Source organism: Lepisma saccharinum, chromosome 1 (genome assembly GCF_977018435.1).
Source record: "Lepisma saccharinum chromosome 1, izLepSacc3.1, whole genome shotgun sequence".
Taxonomy (NCBI): Eukaryota; Metazoa; Arthropoda; class Insecta; order Zygentoma; family Lepismatidae; genus Lepisma; species Lepisma saccharinum.
The window spans coordinates 218,398,989-218,412,579 of record NC_139229.1 but is presented as its reverse complement, the minus strand read 5'-3'; the positions used below and the strand labels follow the sequence as shown (position 1 = coordinate 218,412,579).

The 13,591-nt window shown below is 39.2% G+C and overlaps 1 protein-coding gene across 1 annotated transcript in view; it reads right to left on the bottom strand.

Annotated features, from left to right (window-relative positions):
• lin-28 (protein lin-28 homolog) overlaps positions 1-7,940 on the bottom strand; it is a 118,383-nt gene extending 110,443 nt beyond the window's left edge. Inside the window, exon 1 of the mRNA XM_083127984.1 lies at positions 7,861-7,940. Within this exon, the coding sequence (XP_082984110.1) occupies positions 7,861-7,882 (22 nt within the window). The 5' untranslated portion in view covers positions 7,883-7,940. The remainder of the gene's footprint in view (positions 1-7,860) is intronic.
• Between the last annotated feature and the right edge of the window lie 5,651 nt (positions 7,941-13,591).

The window sequence follows — 13,591 nt, the reverse complement described above, 5'->3', positions numbered from 1 at the left end:
GCTTTACCCCACGCCTCTACTTATCTCCGTCACTGCTGGCGTTCGAAGCACAGAATCGAAGAACAGAATCCAAGAACAGCCCAACTGACAATATTTCGTCCACCCTTGAATCCACTCGAATAGAAATCCTCTGGCGACGCCATGGATGGGAAGGAAAGCTCCTCAAAGTCAGAAATAAGTACACTCGCCTCACTTAGTAGTGCCGCAGTTCGCTTCTATTTTTGTCCAAAGAGTAATTCGAACGACACAGGACAAAAACGTGGTATATAGAAGCAAATTGCGATACTGCTAAGTGAGGCGATGTACTACGGTACAAACAGGATTCGAATTTTAGTTAACAAAACACTCAAAATGCTGACCAAGAGCAAGACAGAATTTATTGTCAAATAAACACACCATAAACATGACGTTTCAACCTTATAGCAAGATCTTCTCCAGACTCTAAACGAAATTCAAATTAAATCTGAACGTGTTTTACCAAGTTACAAGTGTTGATTGTCACTTCAGTTTGAATACTTACTTTCAGAGTAAGAAATTAATTGAAACAATAAAACTCCTTCATCGGTACACTGGTGTTAAAAATGGTGCTGATTACAATAATTTATCTCTGTTTATTTTAACACCACTGAGGTTAAATGTTGACCCAAAATGTGGTGTGGACCTTCTAGGACCAGTGTCTGTGTCTCTACAACCCCCTTCATTTTTTTATTTAACTGGATGAATACAAAACATCAAATTCCTCCTATGTATTACTTTTTGGGTTAAAAAGAAAGAAAGCCAAGAAGGATAAGGCCTGAGAACCAAAAGCAAAGTCGAACGAACGCCTCGCCGCTCATCGAGACACGCACACACGCACCAACGCACGTACCAAGTGTACGAGGAATTCCCTTGCAAGCACGCAACCAATTGATTGGAACTGATAGAAACCATTAATTTCGAATTTTCCAACACGTAAACCAGCTGGTTCTGTTCGAATCGTTCGTTTTGTTTGAAGACCTTATAATCGACTCGCGGCTGTCATGCTTCCCGCACAGTTGTCGAGAGTTCTTTTTAAAATTCCTTTTTTCTTCAAAGTAGTTGTTTCTCCTTGAAAACATTACAAAGTTAAAATACTCTCTTCATGCATAACTCAACATGAGCACAAGTGTAACAGAAGAAGCAAGTCCACGTAAAATAAAAATCACAGGGCTTGGAATGAGAAAAGTAAAGTTTTGTTCCAATAATAGCACTCTTTTTTCGATTGCATTATTTATATAATTTGAAGCTTATCGCTCATAGCCTTCATGGACTATTCTTTATACAGGGTGATTCAAAAGACTCTTGATATTTTCCTTATATCGCTAATGAATGGTTTTCAGGATGGCATAAAATACAATGTTGTTTTCCAGTAAGATGGTGCACCGCCCCATTTCGTCAGAATCGTTCAGGACTTCCTCGCTGGCAAATTCCGCGATAGAAGAATCGGCCGTGGCTCACCAAGACTTTGGGCGGCTCGCTCTCAGAGCTGGCTCCCCTAGATTTTTTTTGTCTCCATGGGGTTTCATTAAGTGTAGGGTGTACCAAGTAAAGATGAACACCATAGAGCAACTGACACAGCGAATAGCTGCAGCAACAGGGGAGATCACGGCAGCTATGTTGGACCATGTGTTACGGTCTACTCTAGGTTTCGAGAGCGACATTATTAACTTGATTTGATTTGCTTTATTTTACTTAGCTTTTCTGTCACTTTTGGGAAGATGGGAATGAGTGATGATATAATGAAATTGATGAATGGACATTCATAAACATCCATGTCCAGGCCGGGATTCGATAGCGCGATATGCTAACCACTCCACTATGGGGGGCCGGCGCGACGTTATTAAATAACACTCACGGAACACACACTATTTCACAACTATCGAACATAAGGGCTGTATTGTACAGCGCGCTACGACGCCACGGGTCCCGGGTTCGGAAATGTAAGGGTTATTGTGTGTGTGTGTGTAGAGACGTGCTGTTTCCCGTGTTTCTTCAAGAAACGATAACTCTGGCTGTAGGCGACGGAAATTCATGGGACTTGGACAGTCAGGTTCAAAATGTCGTGTCCCATCTTATGATGGACCTTACAGTGGTGAGTTTTATTAACCCTAGCAATGCCAAGGTATTTTTTGTTACACGGATTACCGGGGGGGGAGGTGGCTCAGAGGCCCATGAATGAAAGTTCAATTGAACTGGACTGATGTGTGTTTTCTGTCATTTGTACACATAAGTTAACTAATTACACACTACTTTCATGTTTTGTTATGGATTATACATGAAAGATAAATTACATAATGATTTTTAAGTAATTATAGTAAATCACTGTAACATTTATTACTTTCCTGCAATTACAATGTTGATACTTGGAACAATGCTTAAACTGTGCAAAATTCTAGCAAAGTTATCTTTTTTTTCTTTTCCACTACCCATACATTCATTTTACTATAGTTTAGCAATTGAATATATCATCTCATGTATTGAAATACCTTTAAAACATCATTGCGAAATCTTTCCTTAGAATTACCAAGGGATGGGCCTTTGAGGCCCATAAACAATATCAACGAAATAAAGTAACTTTTTAATGAACATTTCTGGAAAAAATCACGCGATGTCATTCTAAATATTGCAAGGAACAATTACTATTTTTTGTGAATTTTTACATTGATGGATATACATGTAATACGCAAAAAATGAATCAGTGGGCCTGAGAGCCCCCCTTGGTATTGCTAGGGTTAAAACTTCTTGCGCGCAATAAAAATACAGAACACGGCGTTTGTCGTCTTGTAATCAAGGGGTCCCGTATTCGATACCCGGTGGAGGCACATAGTGGTTCGGATCCTACTTTAAACTGTAGGTCCAGTCCCGATTAGCCATACTGTCCATAAAGTGGACTAAAAACACCAAATCAATCAATCAAAAACACAGTGTTTAACTTGCGCGCCGCAGTTTCCTAACTGTACAACATTTCATTCCTGCCATTGGCTGGTCGCCAAGGACACGCTCTCCGTAGCTCCGCCCGAAATCGCTTCTAAAACCGTGCGTCGTATAGTCTTTGTGTCTCAATGCTATCATTGAAATAAGCATTTCGTATTTTTTATTTTAAAAATGTTTATTGTAATATGCCCCTTTTATGTCCATTATGGGCATATCATTAGCAGTATTCTGCCATCCATGGCCTTTTCTGTTAAATGAATTCATCCATATACGCGTATTTAATGGAAATATGATCCAATGTTAATGGAAGTCATTACACATAGCTTATACCCTGTAAAAATATCCTGTGAAAATTTTGGGACTACCCACTGTCCGCACACATATTCATGGGAAAAGAGTATATAGAACTTGCTCAAAATAGGGAAACATGGAAGGCCTGTGTTGCTGCAGCCATGAACCTTCGGGTTTAAGAAGGCTAGAGAGTTAGTTAGTTAGTTAGTTATGTATTTATACATAGATATTCTTCGTAATAGTCCAATTGATATATCTTGTTTCTAAAACTAAATTACTCGCATTGCTCAAATTCTATGAAGTGCATTATTTCCGGTTATTATTTGCAGACCCTATCTGCGGTTTCTGCAAGGATCCGGTTGTTCACGATATCCTTCCTGTCGCGAATCATGCCATTTCACAACGTCCTTCTCAATACACCGATGTTTGTTAGGGCAACCGCACAGAATGCAGGATCGTGTTCTTCCGAAGAAATGGGCATTTAGAAGAAAAACAATGGGTTAAAGGAGTGAGGCGTGGTAGCATACAAATATTTTGCTTGACGTCGCTGTATACTATTTACAGATACGGAAATCAAATTTGTTCAGCAACCTTTGTCAATGCTATTGATGACGTCATTCTATTCCTTTCTAGCAGCAGTGTAAGAACGGTTACAGGAAAGCAGTTACAGTAAGTACCCAAATGTCACTCTCTCTTCCACTTAGCACACCCTGGACCACTGGCGTACGCAGAGGGTAGCTGATGGGGGTACAGCCTCTCCAGAAATTGAGAGTAAGTCAAAATTTTCAAATAAAACTATTAAAGCACTCGGCGGGTGGACTGGTGGGGGAACGAAAGTGGAAAATGGATATTCCCCTTAAAATGAACCCAGATTACCATTCTTGTCTTTGAACAAGCATTTAAAACAAAGGTTGAAAATTGCAATTATGACCCCCTATAAGGGGCCCGATGCATATCTTTCAACATATTACATAACTTTTGCACACAGAAACTTCGCACACAGCATGTGGGAAATTACGCAGGATTATGCTCTGAAATGGGCAGAATCAATAATGTGGGACTATCACTCAGTTTGAGTGTCTTTCTTGTCCTTGTGCGTTTACTATTTCAGTTTTTCCTTTTTCAAACTGACAATGAATTAAGGAAAACGCATGGCATATTATAAATGAATATGTGCGAGAATGGAGGAAGAAGCATGGGAATACTGTAGTATTCATGCTCTTGAATGAGCCAGTTCATTGCAAAATAGGTTCTTTCCTTCGGAAATGTCAAAAAATGCTCGCCCAGATGAAAATTTTATCTTGGGCCTTAGTTGTTTATGTAAATATGTGTGAAGATATTAAACTCCTATAAAGCATTGTAAGAATAAGTATTATAAACAGAATATGATAAAAAAATTCTCAGTCAAAAGTTACAGGTAAAGTATTATGTTGTATAATTACATAATCACAGTAGTGCAGTTAATTTTTTGTCCAGCTAATAAAGTTCGATGTACCCTGATATATATGTTTTGTTGTCAAAGACCGTTATTGCAATTACTATTTTTCAAAGGTTAATTCCTCCTTAAGGAAAAAAATTGCCCCTCTTCCCGAAAACAGAAAGAAATCAGTATTTATGATTTACTTAGCTTTAACCCCCCCACCAAAATCTCTTACGTAATCGGCGCCTATGCACATCACCCCCTTCCCATTTAAAAAAAAATTGAGTTGAATTCATTATGGCGGCCACTAATATGGTGGACGTCCGCTTGGAACACACCAATGTGGTTCCACCTAAGCCTAACCTGTTTCTATCATGACCAATTGTACCAAGCCCAACTCCTTTACTTTTTATAGGGGGTGTTAACGGACTTTTAAATCACCCTGTAGGCCCTCGTATGTGAGTTTGTCAACATGATATCTAAAATTACACACACAGACATTATATATGTGTAATACACACACACACACATATATATATATATATATATATATACACATACAGTGTGTGTGAAAGTAGGTAGGGGGGGCATTTGATAATATTTTGCGGGGGGGGCAAGATTTGTAGATCCGGCACTGCCCATTCCCCTTCTTGCATACATTAGTCTACATATAACATGAATCATTTCAAAATATTGAGTTTATCATACACTGATTTATACGCACACACACACACAAAATTTCTCTCGACCACTTCAATTCTGCAAAAGGGAGGGATTAGGAATATTTGGTACATATCGACCTCACCTAGGGCAACTGACCATCATAGATTATCCCAGATGCATGACATCTCGGTTTTATTCGGAGTTTTTTCAGCTGAAACACCATTTTGAAATATCAAATATTACTATGCACATGTATTGCCATACAGCACAATTGCTGAAATTAAATTATACAAATACACACGAAATTGGAAATGCTTCAAATCAACGTTGATACACTTTTGGTGAATCAATCGACACATTTAAACGTGGTTTCTTTAAATTATCATGTCTAGATTGACGCATTTTAGTGCATTACACGGAAGAGCACTTGATAAAAGTATACTATGATGCATTTCTGTGTATAAATTGATGCGCCTTGTTACTGAAGTCAATACATTTGTGTCAATTGATACATTTTTGGTTCTGTAGTTTATAAGTGAATAACGAATAAATGAATGCTTGAAGAAATAAGAGCTAATATCTATTCGTTGTTCGGAATCGGAAGTGTTAGCAAATTACACAAATTTTCATGTTTATAATATAATAAGATAGTTTCGTAATCGTCTGCTTAAAAGTATAATGTATATAGATATAAAAGTATTGCATAAGTGTTTTCATATAAACCTTCACCAACTATTACATGATAATTATAAGTTATATGGTAAAGATGCATACCGGAGAGGCACTATAAAAATGTTGGTCATTCCATCGGCAGTTTGAAAATGTTCCATGAATTACCGTATTTATCGCTATATGCAGGAATCGAAGTTTGGAAACTGAATTTCTCTGCTGAATTTTTCCAGGCAAGGTATTTTCCCATGGGGATAAACAAGGCACACTCACCCCTACTAGTGTTGCCCCCTCAAGAAACACTCCTTCAGTTTGACATGTTACTGCCACGCCCTTATAATAATTAACTTAATTACTGTGGTTGAAATGAAATTATATGTATGAAATATATAATGTTAGGTTGACAAGCGTTTTCCATGGGGGTGTGCCCCCTTTCTGGAAATCCGTAATTATTTTCAATAGTGCTGGGTCTGAATATTATGTGCCAATAATATCGGCATCTATATCTGAAGCCAGAAACAACAAGATTTCATAAGTATTTTAAAAATAATGAAATACGAAATACCAAGCGTTTGCTACTATTAATATGATGAAGCAACTTTAATTGACTTTAAAGTATTAAAGGTCTATGACTACCATATCTCTATTTCTATTTCGTCTCAATTTCTACATTCTCTTCAGTTTGGACTAATCAATGATTTAGTTATACTCCTGCATCAACAACCCCCCCCCCCCCAATCCATCGTATTTTATGTCCCCTTAAAACTTTTGCAAGGACCTTATTTATGATAATTTGGATACTAAATCTACATGTCCACCTTTTAAAATGTGTTCATGGCCCCTCCCCTGGTTTGGCCATTGTTGTTTACTTTGTCAGGGGAATTGCCGGTGCTAAAGTTTTTAATGTGTCTTCGTCTAAAATGTATCGTCTAAAATGTAACAAGACTTAAAATAAAAATTTTCTACCTGCCCGAATATTTGTGTGAATAACTGTATATTTTGAGGTGTTGAATAAAAACCTTGCATTAACCTTTGTAATTTGCACAAACTCTATAACGTCAAAAAACGTTAGTGTCCGGAATTGCTCAACATATTTGTTATGCATATTAAGTCGCAAAATAATGTGATTATAGTATTTTATGTGATTTTTTCTTGTTGCGAATTTCATATTTAAAACATATTCTGTAAAAAAAACTCTGCATAAATTATAAATGCACTGCTCTTGAAGTTTGATGTGTTCGAATTATTTGAAAGAAAAGTTATAAAATTCATTTATTTCATTTGCCACCATTTGTAGTGACAACAATATTCAAAACAAAAAATATACATGGAGCGACGACTGGAATACTTATTGAATGTGTTTATTTGGGTGAACTGGTGGGCAGAGAAATTTTGGGGTGGCCGCTCCCGCCTTCCCCTGGCGTCGTCGCTGTTAAAAGACATTACCTGAATCTGGTAAGTTGTCACGCACGTGGTCTTGCACCATGACAATACAAGTCGCGTGCCGTTGATCGGTAGTTGAAGAGAAGCACAGTGCATCATTGCTGCATACCAAGGTGCACATGGCTCGTAATTTTTGGCGAGCGGAGAAAAGAAAAAAGACGAATGCAGCCAAGCCACTTTCCAACCCCTTTCTTCCCTCCCTAACCCGCCACAAGGCCGCATGTTCCGCAGGGGTGAAATCTACCCCTGTGCGAGGCTAGCAGTAACGGTCACGTCGCGCTGAATGAATGCGGTGTCGTAAATGGACTGGCACAAGGTTATGCGTGCACAGGGCAAGTTACTACGTATAACTTTTTTCCAACCGGGGTCGTTCACCCATTGTTGCATGCACATGCATACGACGGGGATGCACTTTTACTCACCTCCCTCGGCCCCTGTTGCCATGCGTGTTTTTTAGCACTACCATGAGCTCGTTTCGAGTTGAAGACTGCTCACCTCCATCCTCTGACGACCAGAAACTCGAACTGACTGAGTGAACAACAAAAACCCGCCAAGCCCTTTTTTCTCTCCCTCTTCACTTCACTCGGCGCAACAGACGACCGACCGTCCCCGTGACACTAAAACAACTCTCACGTGATTGGCTGCATTTCGCACGTGATCATGCAGCCGGTAATTATTATTAGATAGCATGCAGATCAGAACCAATGGACGCTGTTCTTCTTTGGTTAAAGGAACGCGTTAATAGTGGGGCGGTAACTTTGGATCGCACTTCGCAAGTCCCATCTATTTTATTCCCTTGCTAACAACAGTAATTGTAACAGCAGGTTATGCATCTCTTTTGGAAACTTTTCCAATTGCTTTTTTCACTAATGTTTTAATACATTATTAATGTAAATGTGTGCTTCAACCTTCTCGTTATAATTACATCAAATATTATTTTATAAGTATATACACCTCAGTCAAAATTATACATTTATTAAAAGCAAATCCTAAAATCAACATCACAACTCCATCAAATTTCTCACACCTCATTAACATTTTTCACGAAAGCCTAAATTATACTTTTGGCAATAAATTTAATTTAGCGTGTTATTCAGAAGTTATTGTTGATAGATTTTGTGTCTTAAGTCCATTTCATGCACAGAAAGAGCTAATCGGGACTGGACCTACGGTTTAAACTGGGATCCGAACCACTGTGAGTCCCCACCGGATATTGAACCCGGGACCTCTCGATTACAAGGCGACAGCGTTACCACGACGCCATAGGAGAGGCCCAGAAGTTATTGTGTTGATAATGACCCCCTCCACGGCCCCATATCACAGCACATCGTCTCAATAGCATCTGCGGATGATATCCAACCACTTATGAAGAGCTCTTGAAGTGGAAATTGTTAGGTGGAGAAGGTGTGCGAATGAACGGGGGGGGTGCAGGGGATCTCCCCCAAAAAGCAAATTTTATCCCCGGAAAAATACAACTATTTTTATCCCTGCCAGGGATGTTTTTATGCCCATCAAAGAATTTTTATGTGCATTAAAGAAAATTAATTTCAAAGCATATAGTACACACAATTGAAAAAAAAAATATTCGTGTCCATTAATAGTCCAGTTATTAAAGATTTCTTGTTGAAGAGTATGTAGCGTTGTGAATTTAAAAATAACACCATTTTACAACTGAACAATTCACCAAGCCAACATCAGACTGTTTTCCATTAAAGTTTTCAGGCATAGTTTTGATATTTTACATGTATTAGAGTTCACAAGAAACTTGTAGGTAGGTTGGCAATAGAAATTTGGTTACGTTTTCAGTTTTACTAGTTTGATAGCTGTTTTTGAGTATGAATTTGCGTTTTCGTAGAATGTAAATACAAGTACAGTTGGATCCATGAGTATTACCGTGCAAATTGTCCATGACTATTGTCATTAATTTTTCTCTTGCATCCTATGTGTTTTTAAGCGATGGTGTTTGGTGTATGCTGGTGCAGAAGTCGTCAACATCTTGTTTTGAGTTTTCTTTTAATTCTTGAAGCTCTTATTGGGTCAAATAAAGTGCACGAACATGGTGATGGACAATTTGCACGTTAAAACTCATGGATCCAACTGCACTAAGTGTTTCTAAATTACGTTTAAATTTTATCAAAGGTTACAACCAATGTTCTAAGGTACTTAGAACCGCCAGGCAATGACTGACTGGTAACATATACAAATCAGCATCATACCCCCAAAAAACCTACCTCCCGAAATGAAATTACAAATACGCCACTGAGCGAGCATCCCCCACCCCCAAAGCAAAAAGCTAAATTCGCCCCGTGGGTGGAGGGATGTTTGCTTGTAGGGGTTTATTCAGAATTTTCTATCTAAAGGCGCAAGTATAAATTTAGAGCCAAACTGACCATAAATTAAATTAGAGCTTTGTGGAAAATTTTAGGGGTGTGTTAGAGGAGTGTTTGGGTGTGTGTATAAATCACTGTTTAATTTGGGAAATGCTCCAATGATTTAACGTGCCATCAATGTAACAGCGGGGAAGGGGGGCTTCACACAAATTGTCTTAGTTGGAGGTGACCATCCCCCGCATCCCTCCATACTTCGAGCACTGCTAATGACAGCAATTTATATTGTTACACTTAATGAATAAAAGTCGACAACAAAGTAGGCAACAAGGCAACTTCCTTAGCGGTCTCGACACAGAAGGTACTCTGGTTCGAGTCCGGGCCAGTGCGTAGGTGTTCCCTGTGAGTCTCTTCATCAGTTTCATGTAATCATCAATCATCCGCATAGTAATGAGAAGACAAAAGTGGCAGAAAAGTGACGTAAAATGACCAGATAGACAAAGAAGTCGCATGTCTAGGCATAACCATCAAAATATTCTCATACTTCCTTGGAATCGAAAGTGGGTCTCTGAATTGGATTAGCACTTCTGAGTACGACGTGTGGCTGAATGACGGAACAAGAAAAAATAGATTTGTTGGTTGGTGTTTTCCACTTTGTGCACAGTAAGGCTAATCGGGACTGGACCTACAGTTTAAAGTGGGATCCGAACCACTATGTGCCTCCACCTGGTATCGAACCCGGGACCCCTTAATTACAAGGCAACGATTCTACCAATGCGCCATCTGGGAGGCCCTTGGAAAAAATAGATAAATACGTACCTATTTAATCCCAATGTGCATTTTTTATGTGTGGCATTTAAGTCTATACAAAATTCTACTGCCACTTAGAAAATATCTCCACCCCCACCCCCTGTGCCTGCCATATTTTTTTCTGGGTACGTCAGATGGTTTTTGCTTCCACATTAAGATAGGTCTGTTCAATATATAATATGTTAGGGCAGGGACATAAGGCCCTTTGGGCGTTGTCTACCTTCCAGTAGCGTTGATTATGGGGGAGGGGGGGAATGGGCGTATTTAAGGGGGAGTTGCACCCGTGGGTTGGTTCAGTTAAATTACCAGATTTTCTGTTTTTTCCGCTATGCACAGAGGCTTGTTCTTAAAAAAAATATTCAGACTTATTTTGTTCTCATAAATTACAAGCGTACGATAGAACGGGATACGGATGGGAAAGAAATTAATTCCACACACCAGATGGGACTGCAAAGCAAATGTCTGCAACTTCCTGATAGTTTCGGAATTTCTCTCTGGAAAATACTCAGAAAACTCCTGACATTTCACAAATTCTATAATGCCACATGTAATTTCTGCTTGTGAACACATAATTTCATTAGAAGTTCCCGATATGGTTTCAGAGAAATGTCCAAAAGCAATTTTTGTACACTGTTCAGCACAACCTGGCTATTGCCCATTTCTGTGGAATTTCTGCGATATTGAAACTGTCAAATCAGTTACTTTTTTCCCCTCGAGTCTTCTCAAAGGAGCATCCCCCCGTGGTTAGCACATCGTGGGTCCCGGGTTCGAAACCCGGAATAGGCATCCGCGTTTGTGGGTGTCCATTCATCAATTTCATCACGTCATCACTCATCCCGATCTTCGGAAATTAGCCAAAAGTAGCACAAAAAGCTAAGTAAAATAATGCAAATAAATCAATCAATCTTCTCAAAGTAATTTAGTTGTAAAAATGCAGTGTAAGATAGCTAGGGAGGTACTGTAACGTTCTCAAGTTGTTTGACACAAGATGGACAGAAAATTATCAATACTCAGTACAGGGTGACTTGCAGGCGCGGCTCGTGCATTATTTACCTGAGGGTTCACTGAAGTCATGTGACACATATTCAGTTTCCACAAATAGACTTCCTTCGCCTAACAAAAGGATGGGGGGAGGGCTTAAAAGATTTGTCCAGAATTTTTTAATCTAGAAGTATAAGGTTTCATAGTAGGGGTCTGCGAATAAATTTAGGGCTGAAACTACAATAAATTGTGCCATTATGAAAAAAGTGGGGTTTTGTTGGAAAATCATGGACGTCCTCTTGTAGGGGCAAGGAAGATTTTTTTTCCAGGAGGGGCAAAAAACACTCCTTCAGTCAGAAGTTACTGCAATGCTTTTATAATAATTACCATAAATTACTGTGACTGAAATTAAATTATATGCGTAAAATATATAATTTTTGGGTTATTCAAATTCCAGGGGGGAGTGGCCCCCTCTTCCCCTTCCGGATGTCCATGCCGACTAATCAGAACTGGTCCTACATGTATTAAAGGGAAATGGCAACTAACGGCATGTGCGTACTAGAAATCGAACCTTAGATACGCGACAGCTTTGTTCAAATTTGGGGCTGGTCGACCAGCACACGCTTTCTTTCAGCGGACAAGGAAGTTTGTTTACGTTAATTATGTGCATTTCTATCGGTCATTTCTTACCTGCGCGGACAGCAACGCCTACACTGCATCAAATTAATAAACCTAGGTAAAGTCATCCCTCGCTTTACTCGCAGCAGCATCAATTAATATTTTCCAACAAGTATCCAAGCACTTCAAAAACTAACAAACTTGAGACATTGACACCGAGCGACAGCGAGTCACGTCTTCGCGCCATTCTCTCTCTTTCGCGAACCCGACGTGTTTCCACCTTTAAGGAAAAACCTCTAAATACATGCACGACCTATTTTGGTAATGTATCTCTTTTATTTTAATTCATCGCATCTAATTCCAGCTTTTATTTGTTTCTACTCATCCATCTCTGCCACAATCTTGCGTTTATTCCAAGAAGTGCGGCGCAAGAATGATACAATTGAAGATGAAATATGTAATGTGTGCGCTTCAAACTTGAACCCCACAGAGCAACAATGGAAGGGAGGAAGCAGTGAGAACGGAACCTTGTCCCACGGCTTCTGCGAGAGAACGAACTGCGCATGACCGTTGGTTGGAGACATAGGTTCGGCAGTATCCTATTCCATGTATTTTGCCCTATTCCCTCCTCGATCTTCTGCTCCCGCACGAAGCTTTCACAATGGGACGAGCTGTCCTGTGGAGGTTCAACTGAGGGTCTGCACCAGGGCGGCCGACTCGCGGTTTCTCCATCTCAGCAAAAGAATTCGCCGTATTACGGACACAAATACATGACTTATTGTGTAAAAATTTTAGCGAAATAATGTGAAAATGTAAAGACATTGTTTATTGTTCATTCTCGAGGTGATTATCGTATATTACTGTGGATTAACTGATCCTGTGCGCTATAGGGCCAACCGCGCCTGGTGACTTGTGAAATCGTATACACTAATAGTAGAAACTTTACTGTTGTCCATTTATGGACCATTTTGTAGTAGAAATGAACCCAAGTTTCTCTGAACACAGTCAACACATTGAAAAATTGCAACAACTTTTTTCAATAGGAAATGCCTATTCTTCATTCATTGGAACAGTGTGTCAAAATTTTGGATGGCCTGGTTGATATTTTTTACATTTTCAAATCTGAATGAAAAATGTAGCAAAACGGTAATTGAAAAGACATGTCCAGGGTCTGCATTGTAGGCAGTATAAAATTGTGACAAGCTCTTGTACTCAAATATGCACAAATTGTTGGTGATCTTGGCTACATTGTCAGTTTCATCTGCAACACCCGAGATGGATGTGCTTGATATTAAGGAGGTTGAAATAATGTCCTCGCAATTCAACGGGAGATCCTCGACTAATGGACCCTGCACTGTTAAGTGTACATACATACGAATATTAAAATAACACCGATGATGTTATTTTCAATTTTGTA